The sequence below is a fragment of the Pristis pectinata genome, chromosome 6 (assembly GCF_009764475.1).
Source record: "Pristis pectinata isolate sPriPec2 chromosome 6, sPriPec2.1.pri, whole genome shotgun sequence".
NCBI lineage: Eukaryota > Metazoa > Chordata > Chondrichthyes > Rhinopristiformes > Pristidae > Pristis > Pristis pectinata.
Window position 1 is genome coordinate 111899788 of NC_067410.1, and position 26815 is coordinate 111926602.

General features: G+C 50.1%; 1 protein-coding gene across 7 annotated transcripts in view; it reads left to right on the top strand.

Annotated features, from left to right (window-relative positions):
- Positions 1-26815, top strand: part of LOC127571989 (phospholipase D1-like) — a 168484-nt gene that overhangs the window by 91474 nt on the left and 50195 nt on the right. For 5 of the 7 annotated variants that reach the window (XM_052018785.1, XM_052018783.1, XM_052018786.1 and 2 more), the window contains 6 exons: positions 226-307; positions 2408-2518; positions 5894-6100; positions 6936-7152; positions 10432-10533; positions 25127-25255. In XM_052018785.1, coding sequence (XP_051874745.1) covers positions 226-307; positions 2408-2518; positions 5894-6100; positions 6936-7152; positions 10432-10533; positions 25127-25255 — 848 coding nt within the window. The remainder of the gene's footprint in view (positions 1-225; positions 308-2407; positions 2519-5893; positions 6101-6935; positions 7153-10431; positions 10534-25126; positions 25256-26815) is intronic. The other 2 variants (XM_052018787.1, XM_052018788.1) reach the window with 2 other exon arrangements.

Below are 26815 nucleotides of genomic sequence, written 5' to 3' on the forward strand. Positions count from 1 at the left end.
ATTGCAACATAACGTCCCAACTTCTGTGCTCAGTGCCCTGACTGATGAAGGCCAGCGTGCCAAACACCTTCTTCACCATCCCGAATACCTGTGACGCCACTTTCAGAGAACTATGTACTTATAGTCCTTGGTCCCTCTGTTGAACAACAGTAGCAGTTGAACTAGGGACTGAAGGGGTTAAATGCCTGACTGTGTCTCTGTGCTCTTTTCTCTGGGGGAACACAGGTTGAGTCCGGAAATCTTTCTCAAGAGGCCGGTGATGGAAGGGAATCATTGGAGGCTGGACTATATCCTCAAACGCAAAGCGGTGAGTTCCATTTTCCTCTTTGTGGCTTTCCTGGCAACACTTACTGCCCTTGCCTTGTGTGCACCATCCCTAGTGTCATACACACAGAAACAGGCCCTTCAGCCCATCATGTCCATGCCAACCATCAACTACCTATCTATATTAGAGAGACACCAGAGACTGCAGATGCTGGAGGAACTCAGGTCCTGACGCAGGGTGTCGACCTGAAATGTCGGCAGTTTCTTTCCTCCCACAGATGCTACTCGACCCGTTGAGTTATAGAGCAGGGAAACAAGGCCCTTCGGCCCAACTCGTCCATGCCGACTGTGTTGCCCAGCAAGCTAGTCCCATCTGCCTGCATTTGGCCCGTAGCCCTCTAAACCTCTCCTATCCATGGACTTATCTAGATGGCTTTTAAACGTTGCTAATGTGCCCACCTCAACCACTATTTCTGGCAGCTCGTTCCAAATACGCATCACCCTTTGTGTGAAGAAGCTGCTCCTGATGTCCTTTTTAAATCCCTCGCCTCTGATCTTAAACCTATGGCCTCTTGTTTTTAGCACCCCCTCCCTGGGAAACTTCTACACCTTATACACCTCTATACTTATACACTTATACACCTCTAGCAGGTCACCCCTCAGTCTCCTACGTTCCAAGGAATAAAGTCCTAGTCTACACAACCTCCCCTTGTAACTCAGGCCCCCAAGTCCAGGCAACATCCTAGTAAACCTTTTCTGCACTCTTTCTGGTTTAATAACATCTTTCCTGTAACAGGGTGACCAAAACTGTATACAGTGTGGCCTCACCAATGTCTATATAACTGCAACATAAGTTCTTCCAGCAGATTGTTTGCTGACCCAGCTGTACACACTCAGTCCGTAACCTCCCCTGGCTCTCCACGTGAGGGTATGGGCACTGGTTTGAGAACATTGTCCATGGCAGTGTCACAATCCTGCCCCCAAAACTCCCACGACACTGTTCCCATTCCCGCCCCGAGCTCTCCATCCCAGGGTCAGTGACATGTCCTCGGAGGATGACAGGACAAGTGGCTGCTGCCTCTTCTGCTGCGTGCCTGACTGACTCACGGTCAGTGGGTTGTGGGTTCGAGCCCTGCTCCAGATACCTGGGCCCAGTTGAGGGAGTGGGACACTCTCTGTCCTTTTGTGAAGCTGAGACCTTGCCTGTCCTATCAGGCAGGGGGAGAGGTTACCATGGCGCTATCTTCAGGAGCAGCGGGGGGGTGGGGGTGATCTTCCCACATTCGTCCCTCGTCACCCGCCGCTGAAGCATTCTCTCCACTCATTTTCCTGCCACTGTTTGTGGGATCCTGCTATGCAGACGGTGAAGGCGCCAGGACAGGACTGTGTTGGTCTGTCACCCTCGGAATTCTCGGTCTCGGAAGCACGTGGGCGCTCGGTGATCGGGAGGTTCCAGGGGCTCTCAGCCAACTTGGGAATTCCATGGATCAGGTGGAAGCCGAGCAGGAGAGTGGAGCAACTCCTGAATTCGGAGCGGACTTGGGGTACCCTGGGGTCTGTAACCAGAGGACACAGGTTAATAGTTGGCTGGTGGGGAGGCAATGTTTTCCCGTGACGAACTTTGTGATCTGGGGTGCACTGCCCGCAAGGGACGGTGAAGGCAGGTTCAACGGGAACTTTCCAAAGGGGGATAGGAAAGGGTTTGAAAGGACAAGAATGTGTAGGGGTGCAGGTAAAGAGAAGGAGGGTTAGGGTTAACAAGAGAGCTCTTTCAGAACGCCAGCACAAGTTCCATGGGCTGAATGGCCTCCATTGATCCCAGTTGCATGTTAGGATATTCGATAAGGGTTGAAACATAATCCACTTCTAATTGCCACATTAACTTGTGGACTTACCCTATCGGAGATATTTCCTTTGCCTTAATCATCCCCTCTCCCATCTACTCTGCAACTTAAAACTAACTTGTTTTCTCTCTCTCAGCTCTGACGAAGGGTCTTTGACCTGAAGCGTTAACAGTTTCCCCTCCACAGATGCTGCCTGACCTGCTGAGTGTTTCCTGCAACTTCTGTTTTTATTTCAGCTTTCCAGCATCCGTGTTTTTTTTATTCCCACTGACTCCAGTCTCCTTCCTTTCTCCTGGCAGCACCAAGGGGTGAAGGTCTTTGTGATGCTCTACAAGGAGGTGGAGCTCGCCCTGGGCATCAACAGCGAGTACAGCAAGAGGACTCTGATGCGCCTTCACCCCAACATTAAGGTGAGTGACCTTTGGTTGAGAACAGGGCACGGACGAGACTGGTAAATCAGGGATTTCAGACCACAGTGTGGAAAACACACGACAGTACAGCACGGGAACAGGCCCTTCAGCCCACCATGTCTGAGCTAACCATGATGCCGATACAAGCTAATCCCATCCGCCTGCACGTGGTCCATATCCCTCCCTGCCTGTTCATGTGTCTGTCTAAATGCCTCTTAAGCATTGCCGTTGTATCTCCTTCCACCACCTCTCGCCACTCTCTGTGTTCAAAAACTTACCCCACACATCTCCTTTAAACTTTCCCCCCTCTCACCTTAGAAATATGGCCTCTAGTATTTGACATTTCCATCCTAGGATAAGGACTGACTGTCCACTCTATCTATGCCTCTCATAATTTTACAAACCTCTATCAGGTCTCCCCTCGGCCTCCACCGCTCCAGAGAAAACAACCCATGTTTGTCCACCCTCTCCTTATAGATAATACTCTCTAATCCGGGCAGCACCCTGGAGACCTCTTCTACACCCTCTCCAAACCCTCCACATCCTTCCTGTAATGGGGCGACCAGAGCTGCACACAATAAATGAGGCTGTTTGTTCCACAGGTCCCCACTTTTGTGCCTGTGTTCCCCTTGACACTTCCCCTCCCTCCTAATCTCACTTCCAGGAGCAAATCCTGCCTCCCAGCCTTACCCTGCTGACTGGTACTCCCAGTCCAGCCTCACTCTGATTAAAAAAAAATTCCCATGGAAAAAAAAGGAGAAGGGACTCATCCTGAAGAAGGCTCCTGACCCGAAACATTGACTATACTTTTCTCCACAGATGTTGCCTTATCTGCTGAGTTCCTCCAGCATCTTGTTTTTCATGCATAGAACATAGAACAGTACAGCACAATACAGGCCCTTCAATCCACACTGTTGTGCCGACCTTCAAACCTCACCTAAGACTATCTAACCCCTTCCTCCCACATATCCCTCTATTTTAAATTCCTCCATATGCTTATCTAGTAATCTCTTGAATTTGACCAATGTACCTGCCTCCACCACCACCCCAGGCAGCGCATTCCATGCCCCAACCACTCTCTGGGTAAAAAAACCTTCCTCTGATATCTCCCTTGAACTTCCCACCCATTACTTTAAAGCCATGCCCTCTTGTATTGAGCATTGGTGCCCTGGGAAAGAGACGCTGGCTGTCCATCTAGATTCCAGCATCTGCAGTTCTTTGTTTCTCTTAAAAAAAAATCTCCATCCTTGTTTACAACCACCGTTTAATTACCCCTTCCCATCTTGGCCAGCTCCTCCAGTGCCGTGTCTCAAAATAAGAGGCCGGCCATTTAAAACTGAGGTCCGTAAAAATTTCTTCTCTCGGAGGGCAGTGAATCTCTGAAATTCTCTCCAGAATCACAGTCAGGTTTATTATCACTGACATATGTTGTGAAATTCGTTGTTTTGCGGCAGCAGAACAGTGCAAGACGTAAAGGTGTAAAAATTACCATAAGTTACAACATTAAATAAATAGTGCAACAGAGGAATAACAAGGTTGGGTTCATGTACCGTTCAGAAATCTGACGGCGGAGGGGAAGAAGCTAGCTCTGAATCGTTGAGTGTGGGTCTTCAGGCTCCTGTACCTCCTCCCCGATGGTAGTAACGAGAAGAGGGCATGTCCCGGGTGGTGATGGTCCTCAGTGATGGATGCCGCCTTCTTGAGGCACCACCTCCTGAAGATGACCTCGATGGTGGGGAGAGTTGTGACGTGATGGAGCTGGCTGAGTCTACAACCCTCTGCAGCCTCTTGTGATCCTGCACATTGGAGCCTCTGTACCAGGCGGTGATGCAACCAGTCAGAATGCTCTCCACTGTACTTCTGTAGAAATTTGCAAGAGTCTTTGGTGACAGACCAAATCTCCTCAAACTCCTAATGAAGTAGAGCCACTGGTGTGCCTTCTTCATGATTGCATCAATGTGTTGGGCCCAGGACAGATCCTCTGAGAAGTTGACGCCCAGGAACTTGAAGCTCCATGATAATGGCTCACTATATATGGGCTTCAATTTTGAGTTTCCTTACCCATTCCCAATCCATAATTTTGTTTGCATCTCTGCTCACTTTGGATAGGCTTTAGGAGACAGGAGGCCTGGAATTTGTTGGGGAAACTTAGCACAACACTGAAGGAAGCCATTCAGCCCATCTGGTTCATGTTATCTCCCAGCAGACGAAACCTATTCCTTCTCTCTCCCTGTAACTTATTCTCTCTCTGTCTCATTCCCATAAACTGCCCTTTGACACTTTCACCATTTAACTACACCAGGCACACGGTCACAGGGAGAACGTGCAAACTCCAAACACACAGACAGCGCCCCAGGTCAGGATCGAACCCCCAGGTCCCTGGAGTTCAGAGGCAGTGGCTCTAGCCACTGCAACAGACAATCTGCTGGAGGAACTCAGCAGGTCGAGCAGCCTCTGTTGGGGGGGAGGAGGGATTTGTCGTCGTTTCGGGTCGGAACCCCGCAGACGCTGCTCGACCCGCTGAGTTCCTCCAACGGGTGGTTTGTGGCTCCAGGTTCCAGCGTCTATGGTCTCTGGCGTCTCTGCTCTGACCACTGCAGCTCTGTTCCACCTGAGTTTGCAGATTAATTGTGCCCCTTATATCCTGGAATGCATTCACTCAGTTCCAGACCTTCCAGGAGCACGGATCACCATTCACAGAGAGTGGGTTATAGATACAGGGTTGAGGTATTGGAATTGGTTTATTATTGTCACTTGTACCGAGGTACAACAGTGCAAAACTTGTCTTGCACACCGATCGTACAGGTCAATTCATTACACAGTGCATTGAGGTACTACAGGGTAAAACGATAACAGAATATAAAGTGTCACGGCTACAGGGAAGTGCATTGCAGGTGTAAGATCATAACAATGTAGATTGTGAGGTCAGAGTCCATCTCATTGTACAAGGGAACCGTTCAATAGTCTTATCACCGTGGGGTAGAAGCTGTCCTTGAGCCTGGTGGTACGTGCCCTCAGGCTCCTGTATCTTCTGCCTGATGGGAGGGGGGAGAAGAGAGAATGTCCGGGGTGGGTGGGGTCTTTGATTATGCTGGCTGCTTTACCGAGGCAGGGAGAAGTGTAGACAGAGTCCATGGTGGGGAGGCTGGTTTCTGTGATGTACTGAGCTGTGTCCACAACTCTCTGCAGTTTCTTGTGGTCCCGGGCAGAGCAGTTGCCATACCCAGCCGTGATGCATCCGGATAGGACATAGAATTTAAATTTAAAAGAGTAGAGCGATTCTCGTGAAGGTAGTGAGTCGATCTGCGGGGAGCAGCTTGCAATGAGTTGCCGCACTCCGCTGACCGTTCGCTGTTCTGTGACCTCCCCCCTCAGGTGATGAGGCACCCAGACCACGTGTCCTCCACTGTTTACCTGTGGGCGCACCATGAGAAGCTGGTGGTCATCGACCAATCGGTGGCCTTCGTTGGGGGCATTGACTTGGCGTACGGGAGGTGGGATGACAACGAACACCGGCTGACGGACGTGGGCAGTGTGACAAGGAACATGAACTCATCGTCCGTCACAACCACCAACCCAGTGGTAAGGACAGTCCCGGTCTGTGTCCTTTGCTGGATAACAGGTTGGGCTATACTGACTGCGGTACACCCAGGGTGTTGGGGGGAGGTGTGTGACTGGGGGTGTGTATGTGTGTCTGGGGGTGGGGGGGTGTGGGTGTGTCTGTGTGCGCGTGTGTGTGTCTGGAGGTGTGCGTCTGAGGGTGTGGGTGTGTGTGTGTCTGAGGGTGTGGGTGTGTGTGTATCTGAAGGTTGTGTGTGTGTATCTGAAGGTTGTGTGTGTGTATCTGAGGGGTGTGTGTGTGTCTGAGGGTGTGGGTGTGTGTGCATCTTAGGGGTGTGTGTCTGAGGGTGTGTGTGTATCTGAAGGTTGTGTGTGTGTAGCTGAGGAGTGTGTGTGTGTCTGAGGGTGTGGGGGTGTGGTTGTGTGTGTGTCTGAGGGTGTGTGTGTGTCTGAGGGGGATGTGTGTGTCTCTAAATGTGCCCCTGCTTGTGAACACATGAGTGTATGATTCTGTATCTGTGTATTTATGCATGTGTGTGCGCACTTTATGCATGCACTTGCACGTTGCATTTTGGTGCATGCATCATGTGTGTTGCCTGGTAGAGGAGAGGGTGGGACTTGGGTGTGTGCAGTGGAGGTCAGGCAAACGCAGGAGAACGTCAGAGCCGGGGAGGACCTCTCCCAGCATGCGTCCATGTGGGAGAGGTGGGATGCATCAGGCTCCAGGAAGGCTCCCTTCACCAGATGTGCCACTGACCGGATTGGGTGGTGTGGTGTCGCACCGTTCCCCTCGGTCTGCCCTCCCCTCGGCCCCAGCCCGGACCGCCAGCAGCTCATGGCATTGCCCGTGTCTCAGCAGTCAGTGTCCGTGCCTGGCGAGGAAGGAGCTCTGGGGGCGGAGGCCCAGGCGAACTCAGCGAAGATCACCCTGGACAGGAGCGACGGGGAGGACGAGTTGGCCAGGATGAAGGGTGTGGGCAAGTCGAGGAGGACCTTCAACCTGGTGAAGCGGCTGCAGAGGCAGAACCTGGAGCCCAGCAGCAGTGTGAGCAGCGTGGACAGTTGCGACCATGGTAAGACCCCCTCCACGGGCAAGGAGCAGGGACACTTCCCGCGATTAATGTAACATCACTGGCAAGGCCAGCACTTATTGCCCATTCCCAGTTGCCCCTTGAAAAGCTGGTGGTGAACCGCCATCTTGAACTGTGGCAAATAGGAACAGGAGAAGGCCATTCGGCCCTTAAGGCCTGATCCACCCTAGTATACAATCATTGCTGATCACTCAAATATTACCCAGTTCCTGTTTTCTTTTCTCCAGCTACGTGTCTTAGATCCCTTTGGTATTAAGAAATGGAAGTCTCTCTTTCCTGAATACATCTACTGATGGGTTTCACTGGGAGAGAATTGCAGCAGGCCACCACTCTCTGGGTGAAGACAGTCTCCTCATCCCTTCTGGTGAAGGGGCTCCCATGGCGCTGTTGGGGAGGCAGTTCCAGGGTTCAGACCCAGTGGCGGTGAAGGAAAGGCGATGTAATTGTTGGTGTGGACTTGGAGGGGAACCTGGCGATGGTGTTCCCCTGTGCCTGTGGTAGTGGGTTTGATCTGATGTGTGGACACGTAACCAGTGACTGTCACACTTACACCACCAGCATGTTTGTATTAACCCTAATAACTGTTGCTAACTAACCAATCACTCAGCACTAGTCATGCTGTGAGCCTCTCCATCTTGGGACAGTGGTCAGTACAGGGACTGTTCCGAGGGGAAGTGCCGACTCAATCAGTGAAGCATTAGGATATAGAAGAAGGCCGTTGAGCCCAGCAGGTCTATGCTGTTTGTGGAGGATCCCAGTCTGATGACCCTCTCATTCTCGTAATATCAGGAAGAATGGCAGGAAAAGTCCAAAATCACCAAGCTCCAGATGACCCTTGACCGTTCCTGGACAACTTGAACTGATGAACAACATAAATTGGGTTTGGATTATGTTGCCATTGGATGCAAGGACGTTATGGGGGAAGAGGATGTCAGGAGGATAACCAGACCAGCTCCTGGAGCACAGGGCACAGCACCACACTAATTCCCAAAGGAATTCCAGGTGCAAGGACAGGAAGGGACAGGGTCAGGATCTCAGGGACCCCTATCCCTTGAACAATCCCAGTCACTATCCCCGATAAACCAGAAAGCACCTTGCCGAGCAAGAGAGGAGTTGTCCTGGTGGTTCAGGAACGGTTAACCACGTAATAAATACATTCAGTAACTTCTTATTTATTTCGTGGTAACTCTGCAATTATGGCTTAGTTCAACAAAGGCGGCAGGTAAGGAGACATTTCATGCACACTATGGGAACCAGACCAAGAGAGAGGAACCCAATCACGTTCCCAGTTGAAGAATCACCAGTGTTTCTGGCTCCTGAGAGTTTATTCCATCCTGGAGTCTAGTCTGATATTCCCTTCTGGTTCACAGCTCAGTTGGCAGTGGTTCAGCAGGTTCTTGAACCGAGAAGGTTGTGGGTTCGAATCCCACTGCCGAGGTCTGAGCATAAATGTCCACGGGACGGCTTCACAGGAGTGCTGAGGGGCACCTGTCTGAAGGACGGGGTGTTAACTCCATGCCCTGTCCTCCCTCGCCAGTGAAAGCACAAGGATCCCGTGCCACGGTTTTGAAGTAGAATGGGAGAGCCCCCTCCATCAGTGTCACCGGGAAAGCAAACTGGTCGCTTGTGCCCCTGGGGTTTGTGGGATCTTGCTGTGCACAGTTCGGCAGCTGTTTCCGCACATTACAGCGAGGGTCACAATTTGAAGGCTGCCCTGGAGGTGCGCAAGGGGGGAGAAAACTGCAGATGCTGAAAATCTGAAATAGAATCGAAAAATGCTGGAAACACTCAGCGGGTCAGGCAGCATCTGTGGAGGGAGGAAGAGAGTTAACGTCTCAAGTTGATTGGCATTTCCAGAGTAATAAACAATCTGTTTATTATTCGCGCACCACGCACCCCCCCCCCCCCCCCCCACCTCTCCTGCAGCCACTGAGTTGGAACACAGAACAGTACAGCACAGGAACAGGCCCTTCGGCCCACCATGTCCGTGCCGACCATCTAACTCATCCCATCTGCCTGCACATGGTCCATACCCCTCCATCCCCTGCCTGTTCATGTACCTGTCTAAATGGCCCTTAAACGTTGCTGTCATATCTGCTTCCTGGCAGCCCGTTCCATATCTTTGCCACATTTCCATGGCTCCAGTCCAGGCTCATACCTCCAGTGCTTGGAATAATCTGCTCACTTTTCAGGGAGAATGGACCAAATTAGGATGGGAATGAGGCCCATTGGTTCAATGGCCTCGGAGCCATGACTGGACATTGTGACACTCAGAGTCACAAGGCTGTTACACTGAGCCCGCCTCGCCCGGTTTGGAGCCCGACGTTGGAAATGAAAGAAGACACGAGAGAGACTGCCGACACTGGAATCTGGAGCAACTCTCAAAATGCTGGAGGAGCTTAGCGGGTTGAGCAGCGTCTGTGGGTTGTGGGGGGGCTGGTGGGGGAAGGAACAGGGTCCTAAAGCAGGGTTTCGACCCAAAGCATCAACAATTCCTCTTCCCTTCCAACAGATGTTGCTGAGTTCCTCCAGCAAGTTGTTTGTTGCAATGGAAATGAAAGTACTTGTTGGGAATAGTTTGTGAAGCAGGACATCGACCCCACCCCACCCCCAGCTCGTTAATTCAAAGTCAAAATCAAGTGTATTGTCATCTGCACAAGTCCATGTGTGTACAGGTGCAATGAAAAGCTTACTTGCAGCAGCATCACAGGCACATAGCATCAGAGTACATCTCAACCCAAAACCTCGACTGTCCATTTCCCTCCGTAGATGCTGCCTGACCCGCTGAGTTCCTCCAGAACTTTTTGTGCGTTGCTCCAGATTCCAGCATCTGCAGAATCTCTTGTGTTTCAGACCGAATTAGGAACCCTCTGCCACACACCACCACAGGATCTTTCACATCCACCTTGGGGAGCACTCCGGGCCAGAATTCAGCATCTCATCTGATAGATGACAGTGTGGCACTCCCTCAGCACCAGGCCACAGTTTGTTCTCACCTTTCTGAAGTGGGACTTGAACCCAACCAAGGGGCAAGAGTCACTAAGAGGCTACTACTAAGGCACTGGCTCCCAAGCCTTTGAAGATGTCACTGAAACAAGCCCACTGTTCGATCTTGCACATTACGGCACCAGAATTTCACTGGCCTCCCTCTCCTCACAAGGTGGGGACCTTCTCGTTCAGTTGGGAGGGGCTCTGGGGAGGAAGGGATGAGATGTTGCTCGTACACAGTCCCAGACTGGCTGCCCTTTAACCTTTCTGCAGATTGGTTTAACAGCAAGCAGAACTTGTTGAGGGATAGGTTGCCCCACCTGAAGAGATCGCGCCACCGGTCCAGCGACTCCGAGCTCCCGCAGTCGGAAGACGGTGAGTCGGAACGTTGAGCAGCAGTGCTGTTCGCTTTGCAACGGGAGCTGGGCATGGTGGACACATTCCGCACGTACTCCGGGTGGGAAGGTGTGCTTGGCTGCTTCAGCTTTGGTGTAGTTGGGATTGCTGGTGTCTGCCTGTCTGCTTGTCAGAATGAGATTCAGGGCGTATGCTGGTGGGCAGGACATTGATGCCAGTCGGTGGGTCCTACCTGCTGTGGGCTGGTGGGCAGCACACTTGTCTCTGAGCCAGAGGGTAGTGGGTTCAAGACCCCCTCCAGCCAGCCCAGTAATGTGGGGACTGCTGCAGAGTTGTCGGAGCTGTCTTTGAAGTGATTTGTTAAACCAAGGTCTTTCCAACCTCCATAGAGTCATACAACGTGGTAACAGGCCCTTCTGCCCCTCCAGTCCATGCCGAGCAAGATTCCCATCTGAGCCAGTCCCCATCTGCTGGCATTTGGCCCATATCCCTATGAACCTTTCGTATCCATGCACCTGTCCAAGCGTCTTTTAAATGTTGTTAATGTACCTGCCTCACCCACTTCCTCTGGCAGCTCGTTCCATATACTGACCACCCTCTGGGTGAAAAAGTTGCCCCTCAGGTTCCTATTAAATCTCTCCCCTCTCACCTTAAACCGATGCCCTCTTAGCTCTTGCTTCCCCAACCCTGGGGAAAAAAGACTGTGTACATTCAGCCTATCTGTACCCCTCATGATTTTATACACCTCCATAAGGTCACCCCTCATTCTCCTACACTCCAATGAAAAATGTCCCAACCTGCTCAACTCCTCTCCATAACTCAGTCCATCGAGTCCTGGCAGCATCCTCGTAAATCTCCTCTGCACTCTTTCCAGCTTAATGGCATCTTTCCTACAGCAGGGGTGACCAAAACTGAACACAATATTCCATACGCAGCCTCCAGGGTGAAGGGGAGAAGTTCCACAGCCATCGTTCAGATGAGATGATTGTCCTGGGACTGAAGCTCCCTCCTGCAGCCATGTTGATCTCTTTACCAGCTCCTATGGGAGCTTGCTGTGCAGAGGTAGGAAAGAAATCAATGATCAGCTGCTGGAAATCCTCAGCAGGTCAGGCAGCATCTGTGGAGAGAGAAACAGGGTTAATTGATATTCTGAGGGAAGATCATCCATACATTGGAGACAGAGGAGACTGCAGACACTGGAATCCAGCGCAACACACAGTCTGCTGGACGAACTCAGCAGGTTGAGCAGCGTCTGTGGGGGGCAGAGATATTGTTGACATTTTGGGTCGAAACCCTGCATCAGGACTGAGAGTGGAGAGGGAAGATGGTGAGGGGTGAGATCACCCTCCCCTCCCCTCCCCTCACTCCATCTGCCTATTTTCTCTCTCCCCCTCCTCTCTCCTCTCCCCCTCCTCTCTCTTCTCCCCCTCCTCTCTCTTCTCCCCCTCCTCTCTCTTCTCCCCCTCCTCTCTCTTCTCCCCCTCCTCTCTCTTCTCCCCCTCCTCTCTCTTCTCCCCCTCCTCTCTCTTCTCCCCCTCCTCTCTCTTCTCCCCCTCCTCTCTCTTCTCCCCCTCCTCTCTCTTCTCCCCCTCCTCTCTCTTCTCCCCCCTCTCTCTTCTCCCCCCTCTCTCTTCTCCCCCCTCTCTCTTCTCCTCTCCTCCCCCCCTCTCCTCCCCCCCTCTCCTCCCCCCCTCTCCTCCCCCCCCCTCCTCCCCCCTCTCCTCCCCTCCCTCCCCCCCCCTCCCCCCCCCTCTCTCTCTCCCTATCGATCATTCACCTGCCACTGTCTCCCAACTCCACCCCCTCCCCTACCCGGGGCAACCCGCCCGTCATCTTACACCCCTCCTCAGCTCAGGCTCCTGTCTCACCAATCCCCTCTCTCCCTGGCCATCTCTCATCTCCAATCTCAGTCCTGATGCAGGGTTTCGACCCGAAATGTCGACAATTCCTTTCCCCCCACAGATGCTGCTCGACCCGCTGCGTTCCTCCAGCAGATTGTTTGGTCATCCATACATTAGCTCTGTCTCCCTTTCTCAGGAGATGCTGTTGAAGATTTCCAGAATTTTCTATTTTTCAATGGCTAAATATGCTGCATTTTGGTAGCATTGGTAGGATCGATAAACATCGACCAGTTTTGCCGCAGGATTCACCTGGAGCCCCACAGATGTTACTGTGGGCAAAGCCCCTCTTCCAAATCATGTCACGTACGGGCAACACCTCGTTCTGTCAGCACTGCCCCATCTCTGGGTCTAATTCAAGGGCTCAAAAATCCTGGATGAGTTTTTGAAACTGAAGGTCTCCTCAGCCTGAGGTGATGATGTGACCCAGGAAGTGGAACTTAACCTAAACCAACTTAACCTAAACCCAGTCTATCTAACTGCTCAGATGGTTTCCCTTCCTCTAATACACTAAAGATAATTTTATACAAATATCTGATGTATGGAGTATTTAGAGAGCATGACAGTTTGTGCTTCCTTTGATATAAACAAGTTCTAGGTCAGAGGCAAGATAAGCTATCAAGATTTGTGGATTTAGATTTATGAATTATTTTAAGAACTTCCAGCAGATATAATATCCGGATACTTTGCATTTTTGGTGACTATTTTAAGCATCAATTAAGCACAGTTGTTCTGAGTTTGAGTGATAAGAACTTGAGTAAACGAGGAGGCTCTACTGCCCACTGACAGTGGTGCACTGGAATGGCCTACCTGCACCTTAGCAGGCTGACAGAGCCATGGGTTGACAACTGATCTGACAGGTGGTACCACTGTATTCCCTCAGTTTGGGCATTGGGCTCGGGTCTCTGGGATACGGACCAGCTCCTCGCACTCTGACTCCTCACACTCTGCCAGAGGGGTCACCGACAACCCTTCAAGGGAGTGCTGAAGTGACCATCACTGCACACAGAATCATAGAGTAACACAATATTGAAACAGGCCCTTCGGCCCAACTGGTCCATGCTGACCGAGGTGCCCACCAAGCCAGTCCCGTTTGCCCATGTTTGGCCCATATCCCTCTAAATCTTTCCTGTCCATGTACCTGTCCCAATGTCTTTTAAATGTTGTTATTGTACCTGCCTCAACCACTTCCTCTGGCAGCTCGTTCCATGTACTGACCACCCTCTGTGTGGGGGGGAGAAAAAAAGTTGCCCCTCAGGTCCCTTTTAAATCTTTGACCTCTCGCCTTAAAACTATACCTTCTAGTTTTTAGTTCCCTTTTCCCTGGGAAAAAAGACTGTGTGCATTCACCCTATCTATACCCCTCATGATTTTATACCTCTATAAGGTCACCCCTCAATCTCCTACACTCTAAAGTATAAAGTCCTAGCCTGCCCAAGCTCTCCCGATAACTGTTGGCGTGGTTCTGCTGTTGACTTGGGAAGGAAGTGGTTGAGGCAGATACATTAACAACATTTAAAAGACACTTGGACAGGTAGAGGGGTGGGAAAGGTTTAGAGGGATATGGGCCAAACACAGCAAATGGGACTGGCTTAGATGAGCATCTTGGTAGGCATGGACTAGTTTCCGTGCTGTATGACTCTATGACTCGAAGGGGAGGGATGGAGGTTACAGAAGCCCTGAACCTCCTGGGTATGATCCCCACCTTCACTGCTGCCCCTCAGCAGATCCCCAGCAGTACAGACCCACACACACTGAGTTCACTCTCGCTTCAGAACTACCAACAACAACTGTGTATAAAGGCCTTTAAACAAAGCAAAAGGCCCTGACATGCTTTATAAAAGACCTGTCAGAGCAGGTCATGGAGCATGGGAACAGGCCATTCAGCCTACCACGTCCGTGATGACCAGTGGGCACCCATCTATGTTAATTGCATCGCCCAGCACTTGGCCCGTAGCCCTCCATCCCCGGGTGATTCAAGTACTTGTCTAGACAAACGCTGTCAGTGACTCTGCTTCCACCACTCTCTCCAGCAGTGTTCCAGGTACTCGCCGCTCTCTGGGTGAGAAAGGTCCCCCTCAGATCCCCTCTGCATCTCTTTCCCTTTGCCCTAAATATACGTCCAAGTCCATAGCTCCCTGAAAATGGCCACATAAATCCATAGGTTAGTAAAGAAGGCATATGACATGCTCGCCTTTATTAGTCGAGGCATTGAGTTCAGGAGTCAGGAAGTTATGTTGCAGCTGTATAAAACTCTGGTTAGGCCGCATCTTGGAGTGTGAAGTTCTGGTCGCCCCATTACAGGAAGGGTGGGGAGGTTTTGGAGAGGGTGCAGAAGAGATTCACCAGGATGCTGCCTGGATTAGAGGGCATGAGCTATAAGGAGAGGTTGTTTTCTCTGGAACGGTGGAGGCTGAGGGGAGACCTGATAGAGGTTTATAAGATTATGAGAGGCGTATGTAGAGTAGACAGCCGGTATCTTTTTCCCACGGTTGAAATATCTAATACCAGAGGGCATGCATTTAATGTGAGAGGGAGAAAGTTCACAAAGGAGATGTGTGGGGCAAGTTCTTTTACACAGAGAGTGGTGGGTGCCCGGAATGTGCTGCCAGGGGTGGGGGTGGAGGCAGATATGATAGAGGTGTTTAAAAGGCTCTTAGACAGGCACATGAATATGCAGGGAACTGAGGGATATGGACCATGTGTAGGCAGAAGGGATTGGTTTAGTTAGGTGTTTAATTAGTTTGGCCCAACATTGAGGGCTGAAGGGCCTGTTCCTGTGCTGTACTGTTCTATGTTCTCTTGACTCTGTCCAGCTATCTCAAGCTGTTTTCCATCGACAAAGCTTGGCTAAAACCCTGGTGAGGTGCATGAATTCTGTTCTCTGAGCCATGAACGGAATTGCAGATGACTAGCCACAGATGAGTTGTCAGCGTGGTGTAAATCTTAGAGCACCATCCATTTTTAGACCCATATCTTATTCCCTGGGCCTTATTTTTAAACCCCACATTTGAATTTATTTCAGATAACAAAGGGGGAGGGAGTTTGCGTTGCTTTGCATGTGAAAGTCTCCCAGATAATTCAAGAGAGAGAGGCCCCCATCGCCACAACAGCTTCCACAAAGCAATGAGGTATCTGTGTGAAAATCAAACAAACTCCCAATGCTGGAATTCTGAAATAAAGACAGAAAATGCTAGAAACACTCAGCAGGTCGGGCAGCATCTGTGGAGAGGGAAACTGAGTCAATGCCTCAGGTTGAAGATGCTCCATGAGTTGTGACGATAGCTGAGTGTTCTTTTGCAGTGTGATCACTACACACAGCAAGATCCCAGGAGGGGCAGTGTGATTACGTGGGAAATCGGAAATACTTGCTTCTTCTGGAGTGCCGTGAGATGCGTAGATACCTTGCACCTTGTTGTGACCTTGCACCTTATTGCACTGCACTTTCTCTGTAGCTGTGACACTTTACTCTGTACTGTTATTGTTTTTACCTGCACTACATCAATGCACTCTGTACTAACTCGATGTAACTGCACTGTGTAATGAATTGACCTGTACAATCAGTATGCAAGACAAGTTTTGCACTGTACCTCGGTACAAGTGACAATAGTAAACCAATACCAATACCATGACACTCTAGTGCCTGCACCCAAACATTTCCCAATCAGTGCCCATTTATTTGTCCCCGTTTTCTCTCTGATGGCCGCACCTTCAGCTGTTTGGACCCTGTCTCTGGAGTTCTCTCCTGAAACCTCCCTGCCCCTCTGTTCTCCTTTGGAACCCTCTAACCCAGGCTTTGGATTCCATGCCCTGCTCATAAAACCATGGAAACAGCCCTTCTACCCAGTGAGTCTGTGCCAACCAACCACCCGTTTACTCTGATCCTACACTAATCCCCATTTTATTCTCCCCACATTCCCATCAACTCCCCCCAGATTCCACCCCTCACCAACACCCCAGGCGTAATTTACACCAGTGCCAATTCACTGACCAACCTGCATGTCTTTGGGATGTGGGAGGAGACCAGCACAGTCACAGGGAGAACGTGCAGCCTCCCCATGGACTGCGCCCGGGGTCAGGATCGAACCCGGGTCTCTGGTGCTGTGAGACAGCGGCTCTGTGACTCTCTGAAGCCCAGTATGTGGTACTGAGTCCAACTCCTGAGTGGCACCTTGGGACAGTTATACAATGCTTAATTTGCTATATAAATGCAAGCTTTTGTTGTTGCAATATGTTCACTTACAATCAGGATAGGTTGGCTGATTTGCAAGCAGTGAAGGGAGTGTCCAACCTTGCGAACTACATCCCCGTCACCCCACAACATACCATGTACATACCACTACGACCACCTGAGCTACACCCCCACTGACCCCACAGCTTCCTGAAACACACTCTACTCACCCCACAACATCCCGAGCTACAGCCCCCCTGTCCCACCTGTGTCAGAGTCTGTGGATCTCACATCCAGCCTCTTCATCCACCCATGGACTGGACTGGGAGAAGCTCCCCTTGAGCCCACTGACTGCCCAAGAGAAGCTCATTGGCCTGAGGGTGAAATCAGTTCAATTTAAGCTGAATTTATTATAGAGGAAGGGGGTGATCATGGAATCTTTACACCAGTGTGTCAAGAGGAGAATTAGTCCCTCAGCCTCCGTCTATGCTTCTCGCTACCTCGGTAAAGCAGCCAACATAATCAAAGACCCTACTCACCCTGGACATTTTCTCTTCTCCCTCTCCCATCAGGCAGAAGATACAAAAGCCTGAAACAACATACCAGCAGGTTCAAGGACAGCTTCTATCCTGCTGTTATAAAACTATTGAACAGTTCCCTTGTACTATAAGATGGACTCCTGACCTCACAATCTACCTCGTTATGACCTTGTACCTTATTGCCTACCTGCATTGGTATTGGTTTATTATTGTCACTTGTACCAAGGTACAGTGAAAAACTTGTCTTGCATACCGATCGTACAGGTCAATTCACTACACAGTGCAGTTACATTGAGTCAGTACAGAGTGCATTGATGTAGTACAGGTAAAAACAATAACAGTAGAGTAAAATGTCACAGCTACAGAGAAAGTGCAGTGCAATAAGGTGCAAGGTCACAACAAGGTAGATCGTGAGGTCAGAGTCCATCTCATTGTATAAGGGAACCATTCAATAGTCTTATCATAGTGGGGTAGAAACTGTCCTTAAACCTGGTGGTATGTGCCCTCAGGCTCCTGTACCTTCTGCCTGATGGGAGAGGGGAGAAGAGAGAATGACCCGGGTGGGTGGGGTCTTTGATTACGCTGGCTGCTTCACCAAGGCATCAAAAGATAAAGATCCAAGGAGGGGAGGCTGGTTTCCGTGACGTGCTGGCACTTTCTCTGTAACTGTTACACTTTATTCTGCATTCTGTTATCGTTTTACCCTGTACTGCCTCAGCGCACTGTGTAATGAATCGATCTGTATGAACAGTTGCAAGACAAATTTTTCACTGTACCCCAGTACATGGACAATAATAAATCAATTTACTAATTTTCAAGCAGAGAGAATTGTAAGCACAACAGCAATCAACTCCAGACAAGTCGAGTTTATTGTCATGTGCACAAGTACGGTGAGGTACAGGTACAGTGAAAAACTTGCTTGCAGCAGCATCACAGGCATGTAGGTACAGGCAACACACAGAACCTAAGTTATATGAGACAGAGGAGAGAGAGAGATATAAAAAGATCGTGCAAAAACAATACCTTAGTGCAAAAAAGATTCATAGACAAGTCCATGGCAGTGCAAGAGGTGGCCTGTAGTGTTGCGTTGCTGAGGTGGGGTTAGGGTTGTGCAGGTCGGTTCAAGAACTGACTGGTTGTAGGAAAGTAGTTGTTCCTGAACCTGGTGGTGTGGGACTTCAGGCTTCTGTACCTCCTGGCTGATGGTAGCAGCAAGAAGAGGGCATCTTGGTCTTGGGACAGAAGCCTCCTGGGGCTGTCAGCACACAGCATGTCCTCTGTGTCCGAGTACAAGAAGCTGGGCACAGCCCGGGTCAGTCCAGGTGAAAGTCTCAGCATTCACAAGCAAACACACCACATACCAGTGGTGGGGAACTGCAGGCTGTACTGCTGCTCTGGCCCCAAAATCTCTGCAAATTCTGCCAGGAAGTACAAATTCCGAGGGAAAGGTCACAAAGTACAGGCCTTGGTCTTTTGGAAGCTGACGACACAACAATTAATTCCAAACAGGATCAGAAATGTCACCACTGCCACAGAAGGCATGTTTGTCCTGTGTCTTACCCAGTGCTATCATTGGCTTGGGAGTTTGCGATGGGATATTGTAGAGGGAGCTTAACTCTGTACCAAATCTGTTTTGCTTTGGTTTATCTAAATTGTTTATTAAAGTGCATTTCAAAAGTGTGATGTGCATATGAAAACATTAATAATACATGTGACAGGTTTCAGATTAAAACCAGGGCTAATAGACTTCAGAGAGCATCTCTGCCATAGGACAAGTACTGAATATCAGCATGCATCAGAGGCAACATGCTCCTCTACAAAGGCTTTATTCTGCACTTGCAGACCACCCCCCGATACTGTAACTTCACACAGCACTTTACACAATTCAGGCATTGTCTACTCTCTCAACTTTTCCACTGTTTATTCCCAGAGTTAAATCCAAAATAGTAACATTTTCCATTCTCTATCCATTAATGCAGGTCATTGAGTCTCAAAGTTGGGAGGTCATGGTGTGGTTGTACAGGACGTTGGTGAGGCCGCACTTGGAGTATTGTGTTCAGTTTCGGTCGCCCTGCCGTAGGAAAGATGTTATTAAACTGCAAAGATTGCAGAAAAGATTTACAGGGATGTTGCTGGGACTTGAGGGACTGAGTTATGGAGAGAGGTTGAGCAAATTGGGACTTTTTTCACTGGGGCGTAGGAGAATGAGGGGTGATCTTATTGAGGCGTATAAGATCATGAGGGGCATAGATAGGGTGAATGCTCACCGTCCCAGGGTTGGGGAATCAAGAACTAGAGGGCACAGGTTTAAGGTGAGTTGGAAGAGATTTAATAGGAGCTTGAGGGTGGCCAGTATATGGAATGAGCTGCCAGAGGAATTGGTGATGCAGGTACATTAAAAACTTTTAAAGGACAGTTGGACAAGCACATGGATAGGAAAGGTTCAAAGGGATATGGGCCAAACATGGGCAAATGGGACTAGCTTGGATGGGGCAACTTGGTCAGCATGGAGCAGTTGGGCTGAAGGGCCTGTTTCCGTGCTGTATGGCTCCATTAGAGAGGCAAGTTCAGTCCCGAAAGTGGGAACGATCACTTGAGATCTTCAGCACGGGGTATTTTATGGGGTGACATGCAGTGTCAGAAGTTTTGATTGGCTTATCATTGGTGTCCATCAAATTTCCCTGAGTAGCAGGTTGATGAACTGAAACATTAACTGTTTCTCTCCCCACAGATGCTGCCTGAAATGCTGAGTATTGCCAGCATTTTATGTTTTCATTATGTTAGTCCAGCATGTTTACTTGGAAATCACTGGAAGGCAACATCTCAAAAAATGCATTGAATACTCGATGGCCTGAAGCTGTGTTGTATTCCACATAAAAGTTTCTATAGCCAGATGTTGTCCCTGTCCTAGGAGTGTGTGACCAGTCGTTGTAGAGGGAGCTTTATTCTGTGTCTAACCTGTGCCAGTATCTACCTTGAGGTGGTGCTAACACATCTTGTAATTTTGAGAAAGGTGCTACACAAAAGCAAGGTGAGCAGTTCATTCCACAGTTTCAGGCGAGCCTTCAAGAAAAGATTTACCAGGATATAGGAGTTGGGATGTTATGGTGAGGTTGTATGAGACATTGGTAAGGCCAAATTTGGAGTATTGTGTGCAGTTCTGGTCACCTAGCTATAGGAAGGATATCAGTAATATTGAAAGAGTGCAGAGGAGATTTACTAGATTGTTGCCAGGTCTTCAGGAGTTGAGTTACAGGGCAAGATTGAACAGGTTAGGACTTTATTCCTTGGAGCGTAGAAGAATGAGGGGAGATTTGATAGAGGTTTACAAAATGATAAGGGATATAGACAGAGTAAATGCGAGTAGGCTCTTTCCACCTAGATTAGGAGAGATAAGTACGAGAGGACATGGCTTTAGGGTGAAAGGGGAAAGGTTTAGGGGGAACATTAGGGGGAACTTCTTCACTCAGAGAGTGGTGGGAGTGTGGATCAGGCTGCCCTCTGACGTAAATGCAGGCTCACCCTTAAGAATAAATTGGATAGATACATGGACGGGAGAGGTCTGGAGGGTTATGGACTGGGTGCAGGTCAATGGGATTAGCTGAATAACGTTTCGGCACAGACTAGAAGGGCTGAATGGCCTGTTTTCTGTGCTGTAGTGTTCTATGGTTCTATGATGTTGCCTGGACTTGGGGGCCTGAGTTACGAGAGGTTGCAGAGACTCAGACTTTATTCCCTGGAATGTAGGAGATTGAGGGGTGACCTGATAGAGGTATCAGATAAGATTATGAAGGGCACAAGGTGAAAGCACGTCGTCTTTTTCCCAGGGATGGGGTGCTAAAAACAAGAGGGCATAGGTTTAATATCAGAGGCGCGAGATTTAAAAGGGACATCAGGGGCAGCTTCTTCACACAAAGGGTGGTGCGTATTTGGAGTGAGCTGCCAGAAATAGTGGTTGAGGCGGGCACATTAGCAACGTTTAAAACCCACCTACATAAGTCCATGGAGAGGAGAGGTTTAGAGGGCTATGGGCCAAATACAGGCAGATGGGACGAGCTCGCTGGGCAACACAGTTGGCATGGATGAGTTGGGCCGAAGGGCCTGTTTCCCTGCTGTACCCTTCAATGATTCTATGACGCCACCAGGGATGGGTCTCTCAGGAAGGTGCTCAGGACACAGGTTTCTGAGAGAACAGATGGTGACATGTTATTCATTCAGAGGTGGAAGGATGCTGGGAGGGAGGAAGGTACAGAGGGAGGAAGTGGGAGACCAGGTGAGGATCTGAAAACCAAGGTACCGCCACACTGGGACCCAGAAACCGTGGACAGTGACGAGGGAACAGAAAGTTGTTCTTCAAACCCTGACTGCACTTGAAAACTTTTTTACGGATTCTCACTGAAACGTCAGTATCTTGAGCTAAAATAAGATTAATCTTTCTACCTTGTCCCAACCTCATCTACGAACATTGGGATTGTTTCAGTGGATTGACACATCTCTGCAATTCCCAAATAGACCAAGTCACACATGCCAGGACAGGGGTGGCACAAAATAGACACAGAGTAAAGCTCCCTCTACAATGACTGGTCACACACTCCCAGTGTAGGCACAGTATCTGACCACAGCTACCTTGTGTGAAACAGCAATTCACCTTCAGGCCACTAACATTTTTTGAAACGTTGCCTTCAGTGATTTCCATGTAAGCAGGCTGGACTGATAGGCAGATCATGAGCCTGCTGCTTGGGGCAGATCACTGTACATACCACAGTACAGCATAGGAACGGTCCATTCAGCCTACAATGTCTGTGCCAATAAAACTAATCCCATCTGCTGCATGTGATGCATATCCCTCCATTCCCCGCCTGGTCATGTGCCTGTCTCATTGCCTCTATCGGATCTGCCTCCACCACCACCCCTGGCAGCACATTCTGTGAGGGGGAAAAATACTTGCTTCCTAAACGTCCTCTAAGTTTTCCCCTCTCACTTAAACCTATGCCCTCTAGTGCTTGACAATTCCACGCTGGGAAAAAGACTGACTGTCTACCCTATCTCCGCCTCTCCATAATTTTATAAACTTCTATCCGGTCTCCCCTCAGCCTCCGACGCTCCAATGTGGTCACCTGTGGCACAGAGAAACTTGATGGACACAAATAACAATAATCCAATCAAAACTTCTGACTCGCCGCACATAACCTCACAAAATACCACACACTGAACTCACCTCTCTACTGGACTGGGAATGGTGAATGTCTCTATTCTTGGATCTAATTCTGGGAGTAAATGAAATGCTTGGTGTTGAAGGCTAGATCATAAGGACAGCTTTATGGAGGAGGATGAGATGGAGAGACTTGGGGAGGGGAGTTCCCGAGCTTGGGAACCCAAGTTAGTGGAGGAGACGTGCTGGGATGGACAACCTTTGGAAAACCTCAGAGCTTTGATTTGGTGACGAGGTTACAGAGATAGAGGAGCGGGGCCACAGAGAGGTTCTACAGGACATTGAGGACATGACAGTTTGTGGGTTGTTGAGTTGGGGAGCCTGTGTATATCGGCACGGGCAGGTGGACGAGTTCCTCCTTGTGTTGCTTTTACAGGGGAAGAGGCGAGATCTTCTCACAGGGCGAACAATAACTGCAACCACTGGTGTAACTTGCATAGTTCCTGTGCGTCATGGCATGGGATTTGCCTCCTAACAGCTGCACTACAGATCAATAACCCAAAGTTATTCCTGGAATTCCAAGTGTACGGCTCTCATTTTAACACCACTACTTCTCCACGACCTTTGTTTTTGCCCCACTGTGACTGCTTGTCACTGTTGAACCTGCTCACCCACTAACTGTATCCAGGGGACGTGGCTGCCTCTCCTCCCCTCTCTTCTACTGGTGGCCTTGGCTTGGTCCTCCTGTGTTTTATCTCTGCCCACTGCGTAAGGGTGTTGCCCTTGGAGTGTGCTGAGGCAAACCTGCTGCAGAACTGTCGTTATTTGGCTGCACGGTGCAGAGGTTCATCCGTACCCCACAGTGCTCTGCCGTCAGTCCTCTGCATTGCTGGGACTGGCTTAACCAGGGTCCTGTTCCCAAGGTGCTGGGCTTGTTGGTGCTTGCATTGTGCTGTTGTGTTATGTTTTTATCACCCACCAGCAATGCTTGAGTGGTAACGATTGCAGAAGTGATTTTCACACACTTTTCATTCCACAGTTAACCGCGGGAGGACTTTTCTTCTACTTGTCTGTGTGCAGGTCCCGTCTGTCTGGGGGAGCCCTGTGAAAGTGCAGGCACGGTGGTATAGCGGTTAATGTAACACTACTACAATGCCAGCGACCCGGGTTCAATTTCGGCCGCTGTCCGTAAGGAGTTTGTACGTTCTCCCCGTGTCTGCGTGGGTTTCCTCCGGGTGCTCCGGTTTCCTCCCACATTCCAAGAAAGACGTACGGGGTTAGGAAGTTGTGGACATGCTATTTGGCGCCGGAAGCGTGGCGACACTTGCGGGCTGCCCCCAGAACACTCTACGCAAAAGATGCATTTCACTGTGTGTTTCAATGTACATGTGACTAATAAAGAAATCTTATCTTAGTTTATCATTGGCTCCACATCCACCTATCAAAGGAGCTTCAAACCCTGCCTGAATGCGGCCTCAACCCCACCCCAACGTAGGCAATTCAGCCCATCAGGTGCTTGTCAGCACCTACCAGGAGGATCCCCTCTGCCCCTCCTTTTGTTCCCTGAAAATTATTCCTTTTCTCCTTTTTGACTCTTTCGCCACTTACCGACACAAGACTGAATTCACGGCGGCCAATTAACCTTGGGCTGCGGGAGGAAACTGGAGCACCTCGCGGTCACAGGGAGAACGTGCAAACTCCACACACACAGACAGCGCCGGAGGTCGGGATCGAACCCCGGTCTCTGGAGCTGTGAGGCGGTGGCACAACATGCCACCTGATCCAATGCTGGATCCGTATCGTGCTGTCTCCTGCACGGTGACTGCAGTCCTCGTGTTTGACGTCCCATTTGCTGAGGCTCCACACTCTGTTGAACACTCAAACACAGCCTCTGTCCTGTTGCTTCAAATGCAGGAGAACCATTCTGCCATGTTGTTCTGGGTCCCAGGACACACGTGTGTCTACCATAGAGACCTTTCATCTAGATTCAACAATCGCTCTCCAATCAGGCCCAACCTACACACCACCTTAACCTTCACCTTCTGTAGATGGTTTTTATATTCTTTCAAGTGATGTGGGCTTTGCAGGCTGAGCCAGCATTTATTGTCCATTCCCTAGAAGATGGTGGTGAGCTGCCTTCATGAACCACTGCAGTCCTTGAGGTGTGGGAGACCCACAATGATGTTGAGGACTTTCCAGGACTTTGACCCAGTGACGGTGGAGGAATGACGATATATTTCCAAGTCAGGATGGGGTGTGGCTCAGAGGGCAACTTCCAGGGGGAGGTGTTCCGCGTGGGTTTTGCTGCCCTTATTCTTCTAGCTGGAGAGGTGGTGGGTTTGGAAGGTGCTGTCTGAGGAGTCTCGGTGAGTTGCTGCAGTGCGTCCTGTAGATGGTACACACTGCTGCCCCTGTGCGTTGGTGGTGGGGTGCCTATCAAGTGGGCTGCGGTGTCCTGTGTGGTGTCGAGCGTCTCGAGTGTTGTTGAAGCTGCCCTCACCCAGGCAAGTATCGCTAAAGGTTAGAAGTACATGACCTCTGCCCCCTCAGCAGACACACCCACCATTGGTCACCTGGCACAGTGCCTTCCACAGCCAATCAGAGAAGAAAGAAAACTCTGTGACCGGATTGGATGATTCATGAGTCCCAGTGGAGCATCTGTTCTTCAACTGCTTCCAATCTTTTTAGAATCAATAAACTAAAAGTGTTGGAAGCATCCTTGCTGTTGGTTTGAAGGCCCAACATATTGATTGGCCAAAATCTTTGGAGCCAAACTAAACAAGTGCTGTGGTCTGCATGAAATTGAAACCATACTGAGTGCTTTGTTTCTCTGTTGTCTACCCTGAGGCAGAAAGAGGCTCAGTGCACAGTCTCCACACCAGTGTGGGAGAGCTGGTTGGACAGACCAGGTTCTGGCACGGGAAGGACTACTGCAACTTTGTCTACAAGGACTGGGTCCAGCTGGACAAACCCTTCGATGGTGAGTGAAACCACGACAGAGGTCTGAGCGTCCTTTGTCCTAGCATGCTCCCTTTGTCCTCAATGACCCACACCAGCTCCCAATTCTTGACCTTAAAATTCTCCTCCTTTTTTGTCAGAGAGAGATGCAGTCCTGGAATCTTTACCCTCTCTAGCTGAATGATGTGCTTCCTGCAGCTGGGCAACCAGATCTACACACCGTTGTGTTCTGGAGTCAAACAGCACGGAAACAGTCCCTCCAGCCCAGAGTCCACGCCCGCCATCAACCACCCATGTTCACTGATCCTATATTAATCCCATTTTATTCATTTATCCCACACTCACCCCAACTCCCCCCAGATTCTAACGACCCACCTACACACTGGGGACAACTTACAGCGGCCAGTTAACCTCCCAACCCGTACGTCTTTAGGACGTAGGGGGAAACTGGAGCCCCCGGGGGAAACCCTCACCGCGACAGGAAGAACCTGCGGACTCCACACACACAGAGCACCCAAGGTCAGGTTCGAACCTGGGTCATGGGAGCTGTGAGGCTGCAGCTCTGCCACTGTGCCACCCAGAATTTCCTCCCTGTAACCTCCTCCAGCCTTTGATGACTCCCATACAATCCCTCCACCACCAGTGGCCTCACCTTCAGCTGTCTGGACTCGGAGCTCTGTAATTCCCTCCCTAAACCTCCCCATCTCCCTCTGTCCCAGCCACTGCCTTGACTGAATAGTGTTCTGACTGATGTGCCCCATGGGTAAGACCACAAAACCACAAGATATAGGAGCAGAATTAGGCCATTCGGCCCATCGAGTCTGCTCCGCCGTTCAATCATGCTGATTTTTTTCCCAACCCCATTCTCCCGCCTTCTCTCTGTAACCCTTAACCCCCTCACCAATCACGGACTGATCAACCTCTGCCTAAAACACACCCAATGACTTGGCCTCCACAGCCATCCGTTGCAACAAATTCCACAGATTCACCACCCCCTGCCTGAAGGAATTCCTCCTCACCTCAGTTCTAGAGGGACGTCTCTTTATTCTGAGGCTGTGCCCTCGGATCCTGGACTCTCCCACTGATGGAAACATCCTGTCCACGTCCACTCTGTCCAGGCCTTTCAGTATCCAGTAGGTTTCAATGCGATCCCCCCTCATCCTTCTGAACTCCATCCAGTACAGGCCCAGAGATACCAAACGCTCCTCATATGTTAACCCTTTCATTCCCTGGATCATTCTTGTGAACCTCCTCTGGACCATCTCCAGGGCCAGCACATCCTTCCTTAGATACGGGGCCCAAAACTGCTCACAATTGGTAAGATGGGCTCCTGAGCCAGCTCTCCCTGCTCAATCTGTTGGGGGAGAATAACAATGGATTCCTACACCCAGATCCCTGAACTTCTCACCATCCAGTCACCTGCTGAAAGCCTGTGCTGTGGAGGGACCAGGACTCATGGAGCCCCCCTGTACAGATGGTCCACCCCTGCCCTGCTCCTCCCCAGCCAGGGCTAGCTGCTTGTGCAGCATAGAGTCATACAGCACGGAAACAGGCCCTTCGGCCCAACTGGTCCATGCCGACC